This window comes from Rhinoraja longicauda, chromosome 6 (genome assembly GCF_053455715.1).
Source record: "Rhinoraja longicauda isolate Sanriku21f chromosome 6, sRhiLon1.1, whole genome shotgun sequence".
Lineage (NCBI taxonomy): Eukaryota > Metazoa > Chordata > Chondrichthyes > Rajiformes > Arhynchobatidae > Rhinoraja > Rhinoraja longicauda.
In genome coordinates this window covers 11,226,070-11,243,502 of record NC_135958.1, presented here as the reverse complement: position 1 = coordinate 11,243,502, position 17,433 = coordinate 11,226,070, and the positions used below count along the sequence as shown (strand labels likewise).

Genomic DNA, 17,433 nt, shown 5'->3' with positions numbered 1-17,433 from the left:
ATGGATAGGTGACGTTTCACAGAGTGCTGGAGTAACTCAGCGGGTCAGGCAGCATCTCTGGAGGACATGGATCGGCAACGTTTTGGATCAGGACCTTTCTTCAGACTCAGCAACCTTTTGGGTCGAGACCCTTCTCAGTCTGAAGGATGGTCCCAACCCCAAATGTCACTGGATAGAAGGCAAACTAAAGATTTTCACAGTACCTCAGTACACATGACAATAATAAGCTAAACTAAACTCAACTAAGGATGTCCATGTCCTCCAGAGATGCTGCCTGACCCGCTGAGTTACTCCAGCACTTTGTGTTTTTCTTGTAAACTAGCATCTACAGTTCCTTGTGTCTCCACCTAGCTAGTACTAGTATACTGTCATGTGAATGCTTGTTCATCTCTGTCCCGTTAGCCATGGAAATATTGATTGGTGGCACCCTCTAAGCAGCACGGGTCATTTAGTGCCTTGTCCTTGCTGACTGCTTCATTACCAGCAGGCTGATGCCTCACAATGACAGGTTCATTTATCGTGGCTGTTGGGAACAACCTCTGAAGGCAGCCTCTTCTCTTTGTCCCCATTAACGGCAGTTGGAATTGTCAACATACACAAGTTGTACAATCAGAGCCTATTTCTCAGCTGCATGTAGCATTCTATACCCATGGAAGATCACCACTGGGCTGCATAACACTCCAAAATCACACAGCAATTCATATGGTGGTTTGAAGATATCTAACAGCGTTTAGAAAGAGAGAAAAAAATTAAGAGCTTTAGTGGAAAAGAGGACTGAGATTGATCAACAATGGACAGCCAGCTCGAAGTAACGTGTAGGAAGGAACTGCAGGTGCTGGTTTACACCGAAGTTAAACACAGAGTGCTGGAGTAACTCAGCGGGTCAGGCAGCATCTCTGGAGGAAAAGGATGGGTTACGTTTTAGGTTGGATCCCTTCTTCAGATTGCTGAAGAACCCAGTCCGAAGAAGGACCTGACCCGAAATGTCAGCTATCCATGTTCTCCAGAGATGCTGCCTGACCCGCTGAGTTACTCCAGCACTCTGTGAAACGTCACCTATCCATGTTCTCCAGAGATGCTGCCTGACCCACTGAGTAACTCCAGCACTCTGTGAATCGTCACCTATCCATGTTCTCCAGAGATGCTGCCTGACCCGCTGAGTTACTCCAGCACTTTGTGTCTATCGTTTTGAACATTGTCGGTGCCAGAAACGCTTGTCTACTGCTGTGGTGATGTCTGCTGTATGATTTTACTGTACCTGGGTACACATTATAATAAAATATCATTGGATTATTGAATTGCATTGAAAACTTTACCATGAAAGCACAACTCCTCCCAATTCAGTGTTTCTTTGTTACACCATTTGTCCTTCCTTAACATGACAAACTATACAGTTCCCCATACAATAGAACCAAGGCATTCCTACTCATATCTCCAACTTCCTTGTAATGGGCCCCAGATTTGAATCTTTTCCGATCTAGGTTTTTGATCAGGTTAGACTGATGGAATAATAATTTGTTTTAATCTTAATTTAATTTGACGTCAGTTTGAAGCATTCCAACCCTACAATTGATTTCTAGAGAAATCCACATCAGGGCAGAATCCAGTATTTTGCCATTAAACAGACAATTGCAACTTGATAGACCACAAAGTTGACTTGGATCAAGAGAGGAAAAGCATGGCATTGATACAGGGGGAACACTCTTCAGCAATTGGTGCTAAGGAGCTTTCACATTATTCTTGAGTTGAATCATTTACTAATCTGTACAATTGGTTTAATCCACAGGATTCAAAAGGAATAGAAGGTAGGAAATTCACGTCCACTTTTCCTTCTAGCTCCATGAATGTCGTTCATTAAACAATTGCCATAAATCATTAATAAACTGATTAGATTAAAGAACAAACTTTAGAAATATATTGAACTTTATGGAGAGATATTATTACATTTTGCACTTGTATGAAATGTGTAATTTCAATTTTGACATTAGCCATTTAAAATTAAAATTTGAGCTTTGCTGTATGTGTTTAAATTATAACAAGACAACCCAAGGCAGTGTCAGCTAACATCAATAACCCACAGGCATTGTTCTTTGGTGCCCATGATCCGTGTGGATTTTCTCCGGGATCTCCGGTTTCCTCCCACACTCCAAAGACGTACAGGTATGTAGTCTAATTGGCTTGGTGTATGTGCAAATTGTCCCTAGCGTGTGTAGGATAGTGTAAGTGCGTGGTGGTCGCTGGTCGGTGTGGACCCGGTGGGCCGAAGGGCCTGTTTCCGTGCTGTATTTCTAAACCAAGCTAAACTAAAAATAAACTTTAGAAAAATAAGGAAAAAAAATTCAGCATCGTTTGGAATTTTCTATGAACCCTTTCTTTTGATTGTTGAGGTGGTTCACTGGACATTTCGGGAACGTTGGCTCCGGCCTGTATGATATTAGAGGAGCAGTTGTGTGCTTGCTGCACTGCTGTGTGTATAATCCAGGCTCAGTGTTCAGATCATTGAGTGCCTGCGATGGAAGTGGCCTGCTCGTGACGCCGGGCTATTAATTGGTTGTACTTTTTAAAGCAAGGCGATTACCCCCTCCAGTATAAACCACTTTCAGCATTGCCACGCTGCGTTTTTAATTTCTATATTGTTTTTGATTTTGTTGAAGGTTTTGGGAAAGGCAGTGACAAGGGAAGGGAGATTACTGGGAGCGGGCTTTAGCAGATGGTGTGGTGCAGAGAGTCTGGAGCCAATCGAGGATGGAGCGCGTTAGCCAGTGTGGGAGATTGGTAGCCGAGTCGGACGTTACACGTGGGGGGCACGGTGGCGCAGCGGTAGAGTTGCTGCCTTACAGCGAATGCAGTGCCGGAGACTCAGGTTCGATCCTGACTACGGGTGCTGTCTGTAAGGAATTTGTACGTTCTCCCCGTGACCTGCGTGGGTTTTTTCCGAGATCTTCGGTTTCCTCCCACATTCCAAAGACGTGCAGGTTTGTAGGTTAATTAGCTGGGCAAATGTAAAAATTGTCCCTAGTGGGTGTAGGATAGTGTTAGTGTGCGGGGATCGCTGGGCGGCGCGGACCCGGTGGGCCGAAGGGCCTGTTTCCGCGCTGTATCTCTAAATCTAAATCTAAATCTACACTGACGTGAGATTGCACGGTCCTTAGTTGGCATTAAGAGCTCAGCTAAACTGGGACAGATCTCATGCTATAGACACAAGAAGCTGGAGTAACACAGCGGGTCAGACAGCATCTCTGGAGAAAACGAATAGGTGACGTTGTGGGACGGGACGACACCCATTCCTTCTCTCCAGAGATGCTGCCTGACCCGCTGAGTTACTCCAGCTTTTTGCGTCTATCTTCGGTTTAAACCAGCATCTGCAGTTCCTTCCCACACACATTATCAAATAGTTAGCTTCCGTTTCTGTGAAGGCGAAAGATATCAAGATGGGAATAATTCTTCAATTAGTTTAAAGGCGAGTTAAGGATTTAAAAATAAGTGAAGGGAAGGTATTGGGGCATTCGTTAAATCACAGGATCACAGGAATGAAGTTTGGAAAGGCTTTCATGCCGAAGAACCACCAGAAAAAAAACATTTCCCCTCGTGAACTGGCATCTGCAGTTCCTTCCTGCACAGACCTCACTCAGCCTGATGTGCAAGTGAAGCCACAGAATGGAAGGGATGGCAAGTTACGAGCGGTGGATTGAACTTGTTCAGGGTCAGTTAAACAGCAATCTGGGGGACAGAACAAATGCTGCTGTAAACAGCATGGCAGAAAAAGAGAGAGAATCCTGGCAGTCTGCTCAAATCATTCTGTACTCCACCCTGGGCCTGCCGATCTCACCATGGGTGATTTTCTACGGAAATGCTGGAGTAACTCAGCGGTACAGGCGGCATCTCTGGAGAGAAGGAATGGGTGACGTTTCGGGTCGAGACTCTTCTTCAGACTAAGGAAGGCCAGTCTGAAGAAGTGTCTCGATCGGAAACGTCACCCATTCCTTCTCTTCAGAGATGCCGCCTGCCCCGCTGAGTTACTCCAGCTTTTTGTTGTCTATCTTCAGTTTAAACCAGCATCTGCAGTTCCTTCTTACACAGTTCAGGATCAGGTAGACAGAGTGAACATATCTTTCCTACAGCAGCAATCTGCGGAATGAATCAAATGCCGCTGCAAACAGCATGGCAGAGAAAGAGAGAGAACACCGGCTGTCTGCACAAATCATTGTGTACTCCATCCTGGGGGTGCCATCTCACCATCTAGCTGTGAGTGATTTCCTTCTGATCGCTGACAAGAGATTGTTCAGCCAAACGTAATTCATAAGATCATAAGTGATAGGAGCAGAATTAGACCATTAGCCCCATCAAGTCTACTCCGCCATTCAATCATGGCTGATCTATCTGCCCCCTCCTAACCCCACTCTCCTGCCCCATGACCCCCGATAACCGTGCTAATCAAGAATCCATATATCTCTGCTTCAACCATATCCATTGACTTGGCCTCCACAGCCATCTGCGGCAAAGATTTCCATGGTGAGGTATCAGGAATGGTTACGGGAACCCGCCCAGTCCATGCCGACCATGGATCACCCGTCCACGCTAGTTCCATGTTATCCCACTTTCTCATCCATTCCTTGCAGGAGGCTGACTCTCACATGCCTCTCAAGAAGCTTCATTTAGGTTTACGCTCAGGTTTATTAATGTCAAGTGTACTGAGTGAGGTACAGTGAAAAGCTTTGTTTTGCATGCTATCCGGTCCAGTCAGTTAATGCTACATGTAAATACAATCAAGTCAAACTCCGGTACAATAGGTAGAACAAATGGGAAGATACAGAGTGCAGAATATAGTTCTCAGCATTGTAGCGCATCAGCTCCAGAGACAAAGTCCAATGTCCACAATGGGGTAGAGGTGAATCGGACAGTACCCTAGCTTATGGAAGGAGCGTTCAGAAGCCTGATAACAGAGGGGAAGAAGCTGTTCATGAACTACATTCTGCACTCTGTATCTTCCTCTTTGCTCTACCTATTGGACTTGAGTTTGATAGAGTCATAGAGTGATACAGTGTGGAAACAGACCCTTCAGCCCAACTCACCCACACCGGCCAACAATGTCCCAGCTATACTAGTCCCACTTGCCTGCACTTGGTCCATGTCCCTCCAAACCTGTCCTATCCATGCACCTGTCTAACTGTTTCTTAAATGATGGGATAGTCCCAGCCTCAACGACCTCCTCTGGCAGCTTGTGTGAAAAAGTTACCTCTCGGATAAGGGAAAGGAGAGTTCTAGACGATGATGTGGAGAGATAAAGAACAATGAAAGAAAGATATGCAAAAAAGTGACGATGATAAAGGAAACAGGTCATCGTTAGCTATTTCTTGGGTGAAAACGAGAAACTGGTGCGACTTGGGTGGGGGAGGGATAGAGAGAGAGAGAGAGGGAATGCCGGGGCCACCTGAAGTGAGAGAAATCATTATTCATACCACTGGGCTGTAAGCTGCCCAATGCAAAATATGAGATGCTGTTTCTCCAATTTGCATTTAACCTCACTCTGACAATGGAGGAGACCGAGGACAGGAAGGTCTGTGCGGGAATGGGAAGGAGAATTATAGTGTTTAGCAACCAGGATATCAGGCGGGTTCAATGAATCATGTGTACATTATGGTCTTTGTTCTCCTTGTCTCTGGCTGAAAGAATTACCTTGAAACAAACATGTCCACTGGAAGATTCTACCAGCAGCCAAAGGGATAAATGGCCGGTCCATCTCCTTTGATGGTGTTAAGGAAAGATAATAACGGAATAAAAAGAATTTGGTAATGAGATCCAAAGCGTGGAACCCTACAAAATCAGGGAGATTGTAAAGTTAATATCTTGCTAATTAATCTACTAATGGAGCAAATATATGAGAGCACACTTAAAATCAAGTTTGATAAAACTACATTTTTAAAAATGTAACAGTCCACCATATAAGATGAGTTATTCCTCGTATTAATTACATCTTCTGTCTTCATGGATGTTTAATGAGTATATATCAATTCTTTAACCTTCTTCACAACGTACTGCTTCCACCAGTACTGCCTACCTGACTGACCTACAGTACAGATGTGCTAATATGCTGCTTTCAAAAGCCCCTAGTCACCCCCAGCAGCTGATAATCAGCCCTGTGCCAACTTTAATCTCCCTGAAATTAATATTAACACATCTCCTCCAACCATTTACTTTCCCTTTTGGCAAATTCAAATTGATCTCAAGTCTGCTCGACTCTGCTCAACTAATTCTGGCGCTGCACAGAGAATAATATCAGTAAAGACCTACATCAGGGCAGCACGGTGGCGCAGTGATAGAGTTGCTGCCTCACAGCACCAGAGACCCGGGTTCGATCCTGACTACGGGTGCCGTCTGTACAGAGTTTGTACGTTCTCCCCGTGACCAGGTGCGTTTTCTCCAGGTGCTCCGGTTTCCTCCCACACTCCAAAGACGTGCAGGTTTGTAAGTTAATTGGCTTTGATAAAATTGTAAATTGTCCCTAATGTGTAGGTTTAGTGCTCGTGTGCGGGGATCATTGGTCGGTGCGGACTCGGTGGGCCGAAGGACCTGTTTCCGCGCTGTATCTCTGACGTTTAAAGAAAGAGACAGAGTCAGTGGGTTGGTTGAGAGCAGGTGGGGAGGGGTTGCGTCTTTTGTATGAACACACACATCCACCTCACACTCTCTGGGCGCTGGTGTTGGTTCCGTTTGCACTGCGCATCATTCGGGTTCCAAGGAGACTTAGATCCTTCATCACACATCTCCCTCCCTCCCTCCCTCCCTCCCCCCCTCCCCCCTCCCTTCCTTCCCTCCTTCCCTCCCTCCCTCCCTCCCTCCCTCCCTCCCTCCCTCCCTCCCTCCCTCCCTCCCTCCCTCCCTCCCTCCCTCCCTCCCTCCCTCCCTCCCTTCCTTCCTTCCTTCCTTCCTTCCTTCCTTCCTTCCTTCCTTCCTTCCTTCCTTCCTTCCTTCCTTCCTTCCTTCCTTCCTTCCTTCCTTCCTTCCTTCCTTCCTTCCTTCCTTCCTTCCTTCCTTCCTTCCTTCCTTCCTTCCTTCCTTCCTTCCTTCCTTCCTTCCTTCCTTCCTTCCTTCCTTCCTTCCTTCCTTCCTTCCTTCCATCCATGTCAGTTCATCTCTGAACTTTAATCATCCACCGATACCAAACCCAGTAATTATAGTAAGAAGGAACTGCAGATGCTGGTTTAAACCGAAGATAGACACAAAAAGCTGGAGTAACTCAGCGGGACAGGCAGCATCTCTGGAGAGGAGTGGGAGTAGGTGATGTTTCGAGTCCAGACCCTTCTACAGACTGAGAGTCGGGAGAGGGAAACGAGAGATATAGACAGTGATATGGACACTAATTTCATTCACAAACTTTCATCCATTTGTTCTATATCTCTCTATATCACCATCTCTATCTCTCATTTCCCTTTCCCCTAACTCTCAGCCTGAAAAAGGGTCTCGACCCGAAACGTCACCCGTTCCTTCTCTCCAGAGATGCTGCCTGTCCCTTCGAGTTACTCCAGCTTTTTGTGCCTATCTTCAAGTAATTATTGTAAATATTGTCAAGTGGATTTTTTGCCCTTGTGATCGTAGATGAACATTGTAAGTGTATACACTCCCCGAATTAACTGGCTTTTGAATGGATTAATATATGGCTTAGGATTCTAACTGAGGATTGGCACATTTTAAACTTGTATCATTAAGTGATACCAACAGCAATATGTTAGATATGATTTTCTTAGATCACATTTTAACCACTTATAGCTTTCATTCCGAAAGCATTAGGCGGTATATTTCAAAGGTATTTATTTCACAAAATGCTGGAGTAACTCAGCAGGTCTGGCAGCATCTCTCAGGAGAGAAGGAATGGGTGACGTTTCGGGTCGAGACCCTTCTTCAGACGGTATATTTTAGTAATTTAACAATGTTTTGGTAATTAAAAAACATTAGTGCCACAGACAAACTTCCTATTTCACCGTACGGGCGAAGCCTCCAGAGTAAACATTATATGGCACCATTTCCAGGGACACGCTGGAGTTTAATTGAAACCTCGCCTTCCTTCTTCAGTGTATGAATAATGTGTCCCGTTTCTAAACATCCGTGGCCAGAGGCGGCAAGATTGATCGGCGAAGCATTGGGTTCCCCATTGGGAGAGACAGGGTTCAGATCCCTCTGCTTGTTGCCAATGCTGACGGTTCAAATGGCGATGAGCACAGGGATTTGACCCCAGCCTCCCTCAATCGGACCCCCACGCCCCAATAAATAAATCTCAGGGTCGCAGGGCATGGCAAGGTGCCTCCAAACATCGCATCCACCCTGAGGATGAACACTGCGTTTTCAATTCAACTCCAACCAGTCCACAGAAGTGATGCTACCTGCTGTACAATACTTTCCCTCAAGGCACTTATCATCCCATTTGACATAGCGTTGGTCAGGCCAAAAATATTGCTGTTCAACTGATAAAATCTTGTGCGATATGTTTTATGAATGAAATGTACGACACGTAAAAGTATTACAGGAACACATCAAAACTATGTTCTAGAAATTATTGTTGACAGTACTTGATGTTAAGTTCACAAGTTCACAAGGTATAGGAGTAGAGTTAGGCCATTCGGCCCATCGAGTCCACTCCGCCATTCAATCATGGCTGATCTCTGCCTCCTAATCCCATTTTCCTGCTTTCTCCCCATAACCCTTGACACCCGTTCTAATCAAGAATTTGTCGATCTCTGCCTTAAAAATATCCACTGACGGCCTCCACAGCCCTCTGTGGCAATGGGTTCCACAGATTAACTACCCACTGACTAAAGAGTGTTTAAAGTATGATGGTTTTCAATCTCCATCTGAAGTTAAATGTCTTCTGGAGAAGGTCACTGATGTTGCTTTACAAAGGTGTAACACTTCTTGGGACTGTGTCATCTTGTCTCTATTGTTCCCTTTTGTCACCCTGTTATGACCTTTTCATCTCTGGTCCTGACACACCCCTCTGCCAATCTAACCTCCATCGCCTGTACCCACCCATCACTCGCCAGGCTTCGTCATACCCCACCTCTTTTCCTACTTTCAACCCCCCCAACAACAATAAGTCTGAAAAAGGGTCCCGACCCGAAACGTCACCTACCCATGTTCTCCAGAGATGCTGCCTGACCCGCTGAGTTACTCCAGCACTCTGTGTTCCAGCATCAGCAGTTCCTTGTGTCTCTGACCATCTGACAGCCCACTCTAAATGGAACAAGTCCACAGGCTTGACTGCTTCAGCAGTGAAGACAGGAGAACGGAGTTCTGGAGTTGCGGGGAAGAGGGTGGGGAAGGGGATGTGGGGGGGGGGGGTGGAAGATGGGGGAGAACAGGGTGGGGGGAAGAGGGTGGGGAAGGGGATGTGGGGGGGGAGATGGGGGAGAACAGGGTGGGGGGAAGAGGGTGGGGAAGGGGATGTGGGAGGGGGAGATGGGGGAGAACAGGGTAGGGGGAAGAGGGTGGGGAAGGGATGGGGGAAAGGGGGGAGGGAGAATGGGGGTGGGGTAAGAGGTGGGGGCGAATGGGATGAGGCAATAAGGGGGTGGAGGAAAGGAGGGGGGGCGGACGTGGTGGAGGGGGTGGGGAGGGGGTGAGGGAAGGGAGAAGGGGGCGGGGAGGGTGTGAGGGAAGGGTGGGGGAAGGGAGAAGGGGGTGGGGAAGGGTGGGGGAAGGGAGGAGGGTGAGAGACAGGGGTGGGGAGGGGATGGGGAAGGGTGGGGGAAAGGAGAAGGGGGTGGGGAGGGGGTGGGGTAGGGTGGGGGAAGGGAGAAAAGGGTGAGAGACAGGGGTGGGGAGGGGATGGGGAAGGGTGGGGGGAGAAGGGGGTGGGGAGGGGGTGGGGAGGGGATGGGGAAGGGTGGGGGAAGGGAGAAGGGGGTGGGGTAGGGTGGGGGAAGGGAGAAGAGGGTGAGAGACAGGGGTGGGGAGGGGATGGGGAAGGGTGGGGGAAGGGAGAAGAAGGTGAGAGACAGGGGTGGGGAGGGGATGGGGAAGGAGTTGGGAGGGGTGGAGTAAAGGGTCTGGGGAGGGGTGTAACTCTGTATTATTCGAGATAAGGCAATGTTGGGACTGGCCATCTCAGGAATGAGTAAATAAGGAACGGCAGCACTTGTTGAAGTAAACTCTCCTGCCCCCAGTACTTTTCCAATCCCAGCATTAAGGCTTTCGTTTAAATTTACCATCTGCAAAGTTCAAAGTGTTTAATGCTTGAAAACATTGATGCCGGCCGCATTGGAGCACTAACAGAGGGACATCTGGCCGGGTAATAAAACCAGTCACTCAGCCACCCACCACACCGCTCTCAGTGTGTGACGTGCCCAGAGCCCTCGTGTGAAGAAGACGCCAGCCATTTGTAAAACTAACCAACAATGAAGTGAACAGGAGACGACACGGAGCAGACCTTCATCTCACCGATCATTCCACCACAACCCGTACCAGGCGTGTTTATAACTACGCTGCAAATGGCTCGATTGTAATCAGGTATTGTCTTTCTGCTGGCTGGTGAGCACGCAACAAAAGCTTCTCACTGCACCTCGGTACACGTGGCAATAAACTCAACTCAACTGAACTAACCCAGTCTGGATTTAAAAGCAGTGACAGAGAGCCACATGTCCCCCAAATCTCTGTGGTTAAACGACAGGCCAGCCTTTGAAAAGCCCATAAGGTCACAGGGAGAGGAGAAGAATTGGGCCATTCGGCCCATCAAGTCTGCTCCGGCATTCAATCATTGCTGATCTATCTTCCTCTCCTAACCCCATTCTCCTGCCTTCTCCACATAACTCCTGACACCCGTACTCATCAAGAATCTTTCAATCTCTGCCTTAAAAATATCCATTGACTTGATAAATTTGGCCTCCTAGAATGTTTATAAAAGTCATAGGTCATCCTCACCTAGGTCTCCATCCCTTGAAGAGCTGAATGGGCCGTTTACATCAACAGCACAACGTACCAAATAGTGAAAGGCTTGGATAGGGTGGTTGTAGGGAGGATGTTTCCACTGGTGGGAGAGTCTAGGATCGGAGGCCACAGCCTCAGAATTAACGGACTTACCTTTAGGAAGGGAGTGAGGAGGAATTTCTTTAGTGAGAGGGTGGTGAATCTGTGGATTTTTTTTGCCACAGAAGACTGTGGAGGCCAAGTCAGTGGATATTTTAAAGTCCGAAATAGATAGATTCTTGATTAGTACGGGTGTCGGTGGTTATGGGGAGAAGGCAGGAGAATGGGGTTGGGAGGGAAAGATAGATCAGCCATGATTGAATGGCGGAGTAGACTTGATGGGCCGAATGGCCTAATTCTGCTCCTATCACTTATGACCTTATGGTTTTGATTATTACATCTGGCAAAAAAACATGAGGTGGGATTGGTAGCGTGGAATCATGACATTCCGTCTACCTGCTTCACACTCACTTCTGGTGACACAGGGTATTGCAGATGAAACACAGAGTGCTGAGGTATTTCAGCGGGTCAGGACACACACTGAGGTGATTTGAGAAACAGACTGAACCTACCTTCCATGACACAGGAGGAGTTGCAGAGGGAAGGTGGTGCAGAGAAATATAATTCTACGCCAACTGTTTAAATGGAATGAAATAAACAGCAACTGTCCACATGTACAAGTGCCAATATATGGGCTTGCATTTCCCACAGAGTGAGATTATGTTTGACCCATATTCCCGCTGTTCGTCAAAAGTAGAGATGTGACCACAGGTGTCACTGCTAACCTCAGTGACCACTTACTCATTTATATCTCATTTAGACAATAGACAATAGGTGCAGGAGGACGCCATTCGGCCCTTCGAGCCAGCACCGCCACTCAATGTGATCATGGCTGATCATTCTCAATCAGTACCCCGTTCCTGCCTTCTCCCCATACCCACTGACTCCACTATCCTTAAGAGCTCTATCTAGCTCTCTCTTGAATGCATTCAGAGAATTGGCCTCCACTGCCTTCTGAGGCAGAGAATTCCACAGATTCACAACTCACTGACTGAAAAATGGCGATATGGACACAAAATAATCACACTTTTTACATAATCACTGCAAGATTCATGAGAATTGAATTCCCAATTAAACCGTGTAGCTCTCTGCGAGTCTGCTTATCACATTCATTGATGCTCCAGTTCCTCACAACCCTGGCTCCACGGTGGTTATGCTGTCCCATTCTTCTCAACCCCAAAGTGAACATTGGACTTTGTCTCTGGAACTGGTGCTGAGAACTATATTCTGCACTCTGTATCTTCCCCTTTGCTCTACCTATTGTACTTGAGTTTGACTAGGTTGTATTTCCATATAGTATCATCTGATCTGATTGCATAGCATACGACACAAAGCTTTTCACTGTACCTCGGTACACGTGACAATAATAAACCTTAACCAACCCACCAGTTACAAACAGGATATGGGGGAGTGAGAGCCACAAGGAACTGCAGATGCTGGAATCTTGCGTAGAACACAGAGTGCTGGAGTAACTCAGCGGGTCAGGCAGCATGTCTGGAGAACATGGATAGGTGACGTTTCACGGAGTGCTGGAGTAACTCAGCGGGTCAGGCAGCATCTCTGAAGAACATGGCTAGGTGACGTTTCACAGAGTGCTGGAGTAACTCAGCGGGTCAGGCAGCATCTCTGGAGAACATAGATTGGCAACGTTTTGGATCAGGACCCTTCTTCAGACTCAGCAGCTTTTTGGGTCGAGACCCTTCTCAGTCTGAAGAACGGTCCCAATCCCAAATGTCACTGGATAGAATGCAAACTAAAGCTTTTCACAATACCTCAGTACACATGACAATAAAAAAAACTAAACTAAACTCCACTAAGGATGTCCATGTGTTGCAGAGATGCTGTCTGACCCGCTGACTTACTCCAGCACTCTGTGTTCCATGTGAGGGAGTCAGCTGGCTTCACAATAGAAAGGTTCCATTATTTTGCAACCACAGAAAAATCTCCATTGGAGGTGCCACTCTCGTAAACATTTAATAGGAAACAACGTGGTGCTTCAAACAAACAAATATCATAAGAGCCACAGCGTGCATTGGGGGAGAGCTCACTGACCTGTGTGTATCCGCAGATGGACCTTCAGGTGGTGGGAGGTTCGGAACGATTTGCCACAGTAGGGACAATCGCGGGTGGCTGATCCATGAGCACGGTCCCTCAGCAGGGAAGGCTGGTGAACTCCTGCAGGCTTTCCCAACTCCTCTCCTACATCTACAATGCACACAAATCACCACCGTCATTACAACACACCTTCCTCCAAACGCTGGTTTTGCCGAAACACAACATTATCTGGCAACCACAGACGTCTTGTCAAGAGCAGTGTAGGAAAATAACTGCAGATGCTGGTACAAATCGAAGGTGTTTATTTCACAAAATGCTGGAGTAACTCAGCGGGTCAGGCAGCATCTCAGGAGAGAAGGAAAGGGTGACGGTTCGGGTCGAGACCCTTCTTCAGACTGAAGAACTCTCTTGTCAAGAGCACATCCTTAGTTTAGTTCAGTTTATTATTGTCACGTGTACCGAGGTAGAGTGAAAAGCTTTCGTATGAGTGCTATCCAGTCAAAGAAAAGACCATACATGATTATAATCAAGTTGTCCGCATATACAGGAAAAAAGGGTACAACATTTAGTGCAGAGATAAAACATTGAAATCAGATAAGGTCTGATTAAAGATAGTTCAAAATTCTCCAATGTGGTAGATGGGAGGTCAGGACTGCTCTCTGGTTGGTGAGAGGATGGTTCATTTGCCTGATAACAGCTGGGAAGAAACTGTCCCTGAATCTGGAGGTGTGTGTTTTCACACTTCTGTACCTCTTCCCAGAGGGGAGAGGGGAGAGGGAGGAGGGGAGAGGGAGCAGGGGAGAGGGCCGAGGGGAGAGGGAGGAGGGGAGAGGGGCGAGGGGAGAGGGGAGGGGGGGGAGAGGGGAGAGGAGAGAGGAGAGAGGGGAGATGGGAGGAGGGATGGGAGATGGGAAAGGGGAGAGGGGAGAGGGGGGAGGGGAGAGGGGAGAGGGGAGAGGGGAGAGGGGAGAGGGGAGAGGGGAGAGGGGAGAGGGGAGAGGGGAGAGGGGAGAGGGGAGAGGGGAGAGGGGAGAGGGGAGAGGGGAGAGGGGAGAGGGGAGAGGGGAGAGGGGAGAGGGGAGAGGGGAGAGGGGAGAGGGGAGAGGGGAGAGGGGAGAGGGGAGAGGGGAGAGGGGAGAGGGGAGAGGGGAGAGGGGAGGGGGAGAGGGGGGAGAGGGGGGAGAGGGGGGAGAGGGGGGAGAGGGGGGAAAGGGGGGAGAGGGGGGAGAGGGGGGAGAGGGGAGATGGGAGAGAGGAGGGGAGATGGGAAAGGGGAGAGGGGAGAGGGGAAAGGGGAGAAGAGAGAGGGGAGAGGGGAGAGAGGAGGGGGAGAGGGGAGAGGGGAGAGGGGTGAGGGGTGAGGGGAGAGGGGAGAGGGGAGAGGGGAGAGGGGTGAGGGGTGAGGGGAGAGGGGAGAGGGGAGAGGGGAGAGGGGAGAGGGGAGAGGGGTGAGGGGTGAGGGGAGAGGGGAGAGGGGAGAGGGGAGAGGGGAGAGGGGAGAGGGGAGAGGGGAGAGGGGAGAGGGGAGAGGGGCGAGGGGGGGGGAAGAGGGGAGATGGAGAATCCTTCTCTTTCACATTGGAAGACGACATAAAGCTGGCAACTCAAGATCGCTTTTTTGTTTTTTTCACCCAATCCTTTAGTTTCCACCATCATGGTCTTTGAGCAGCAGATGGCATATTTCATTTAAGTGACTAATAGAGAAATGGGAACAGCTGTGTGAGCAGCATGCCCAACTTCGTGTAGATCCAGCCGAGGAATCGGAGTGGGGGAAAAGCTGGAAGTAAAACAATAGTTGCTGAATGAATGTTGGTGTGGGAACAACACCAAGTGGTCTGTCCTCACCCACACCTTTCCAGGTAGCATTGACCACGATGCCTGGAAGGGGAAATATTTGGTTGGTGCGTTTTTCTTTGGTGTGTTCCTCTCTGACCAAAGGGCGCAGCGGTCGAGTTGCTGCCTCACCGCGCCAGAGAGCCGGGTTCGATCCTTACTACGGGTGCTGTCTGTACGGAGTTTGTACGTTCTCTCTCTGGGTTTCTCCCTCCGGTTTCCTCCCACATTCCAAAGATGTACAGTTTTGTAGGCTGATTCGCTCGGTAAAAATTGTAAATCGTCCCCAGTGTGTTAGTGCGTGGGGATCATTGGCCGGTGCAGACTCAATGGACGGAAGGGCCTGTTTCCGCGCTGTCTAAATCTCTACACTAAATGAAACAAAACCACCTAGGGTTGTAAGTTAGTGTACATGCAACACATGAAGAATCACCAGTTAGACTCGAGCATTGGAAAAGACCACTGCAGGATCCCGACCCTTTCAGCAAAACAGAAAAGTGCTGGAGTAACTCAGCAGGTCAGGCAGCATCTCTGGAGAACATGGATAGGTGACGTTTCACAGAGTGCTGGAGTAACTCAGCGGGTCAGGCAGCAGCTCTGGAGAACATGGATAGGTGACGTTTCACAGAGTGCTGGAGTAACGCAGCGGGTCAGGCAGCATCTCTGGGGAACATGGATAGGTGACGTTTCACAGAGTGCTGGAGTAACTCAGTGGGTCAGGCAGCATCTCTGGAGAACATGGATAGGTGAAGTTTCACAGAGTGCTGGAGTAACTTAGTGGGTCGGGGAGCATCTCTGGGGAACATGGATAGGTGACGTTTCACAGAGTGCTGGAGTAACTCAGCGGGTCAGGCAGCATCTGTGGAGGACATGGATAGGTGATGTTTCACTGAGTGCTGGAGTAACACAGCGGGTCAGGCAGCATCTCTGGAGAACATGGATAGGTGACGTTTGGGTTCAATGCTGGTTTATTTGTCTCATATACCGAGGTAGAGTGAAATTATTTTTTGTACACAGTTCAGTACAAAGTCTGACTACACATAGCACTCAGAGACCTTTTTCTCAGACTGATGGAGACTGATTGAGGCTGAGAAAGCTGGATGAGAGGGGTGGGAATGGGACAAAGACTTTCAAGTGATAGGTGGCTGCAGGTGACAGAGGTGGTTGATGCATGGGTGGGGTAAGTGTCAACGGCTGGAGACGAAAGGGTGTCAGTCATGGAGAAAGGAGGAGGATTGAAACGCAAAGCCGGAGGGAGGGGCGTGGGTGGATGTGGAATGGGGAAGGGGAAAGAGGGGGGGGATAAAAGGGCAATGAGGGACTTGGGGATGGGAGCTTAGAGAGTGGAGGAAGGGAAAGGAGCAGGGTGACAGGGGTGGGTGATAGTGGGAGAAATGGGTGCACATTAGTACGGGTGTCAGGGACTATGGGGAGAAGGCAGGAGAATGGGGTTAAGAGAGGATGATAGATCAGCCATGATTGAATGGCGGAGTAGACGTGATGGGCCGAATGGCCTAATTCTTCTCCTATCCCTAATGAACTTACCAACTTATCAGGGTGGGGTGGGTGAGAGTGAGAGGGTGAGGGAGGGATCACATAAGACTAAAAAAAAATCAATGTGTATACCGTTTTGTTGTAAGCTACTCTAAGTCTGCACTTCAAGCAGAAGTGACTGATTCTCATAATTCACACGGTGAGCCATTTTAAATAACTTGACACCACCAGGAATGTATTTTATCCTCACTAATATGCGTTGCACATTTCCTATTCATTCCTTCATTGCAGCGTGCCCGCTTTCTTCATTGCCACGGACCAGCCTTATCTCAAATTAATATTCTGCCCTCATCGGTAAATAATTTATCAACCAATTGTGATGTCGGCTCGTGATATTTCAGTGCATCATTCACACAGTTTCTGACCAGCTGACTCCTAATGCAAAGAACAGGAACAGGGCAAGCGTTCCTTGAGTGCTGTATGTGGAACATTACTCCCCTTCCATAGAAACATAGACAATAGGTGCAGGAGTAGGCCATTCGGCCCATCGAGCCAGCACTGCCATTCAATATGATCATGGCTGATCATCCACAATCAGTACCCCATTCCTGCTTTCTCCCCATATCCCTTGATTCCGTTAGCCCAAAGAGCGATATCAAACTCTCTCTTGAAAACATCCAGTGAATTGGCCTCCACTGCCTTTTGTAGCAGAGAATTCCACAGATTCACGACTCTCTGGGTGAAAAAAATTCTCCTCATCTCAGTCCTAAATGGTCTACCCCTTATTCTTAAACTGTGACCCCTGGTTCTGGACTCCCCCAACATCGGGAACATTTTTTCTGCACCTAGCCTGTCCAATCCATTAAGAATTTTATATGTTTCTATAAGATCCCCTCTCAACCTTCGACATTCCAGTGAATACAAGTCCAGCCAACCCATTCTTTCATCATACGTCAGTCCTGCCATCCCGGGAATTAACCTGGTGAACCTACGCTGCACTCCCTGAATAGCAATTTTGGAAACCCAGGTTCCATC

The 17,433-nt window shown here is 48.2% G+C and overlaps 1 protein-coding gene across 4 annotated transcripts in view; it reads right to left on the bottom strand.

Annotated features, from left to right (window-relative positions):
* The window catches only part of znf536 (zinc finger protein 536), a 429,810-nt gene that overhangs the window by 123,962 nt on the left and 288,415 nt on the right, over positions 1-17,433 (bottom strand). For 3 of the 4 annotated variants that reach the window (XM_078400451.1, XM_078400450.1, XM_078400453.1), the window contains one exon: positions 13,069-13,221. The exons of the other annotated variant lie outside the window; for it this stretch is intronic. In XM_078400451.1, the coding sequence (XP_078256577.1) occupies positions 13,069-13,221 (153 nt within the window). The remainder of the gene's footprint in view (positions 1-13,068; positions 13,222-17,433) is intronic. 4 annotated transcript variants of the gene reach the window in all.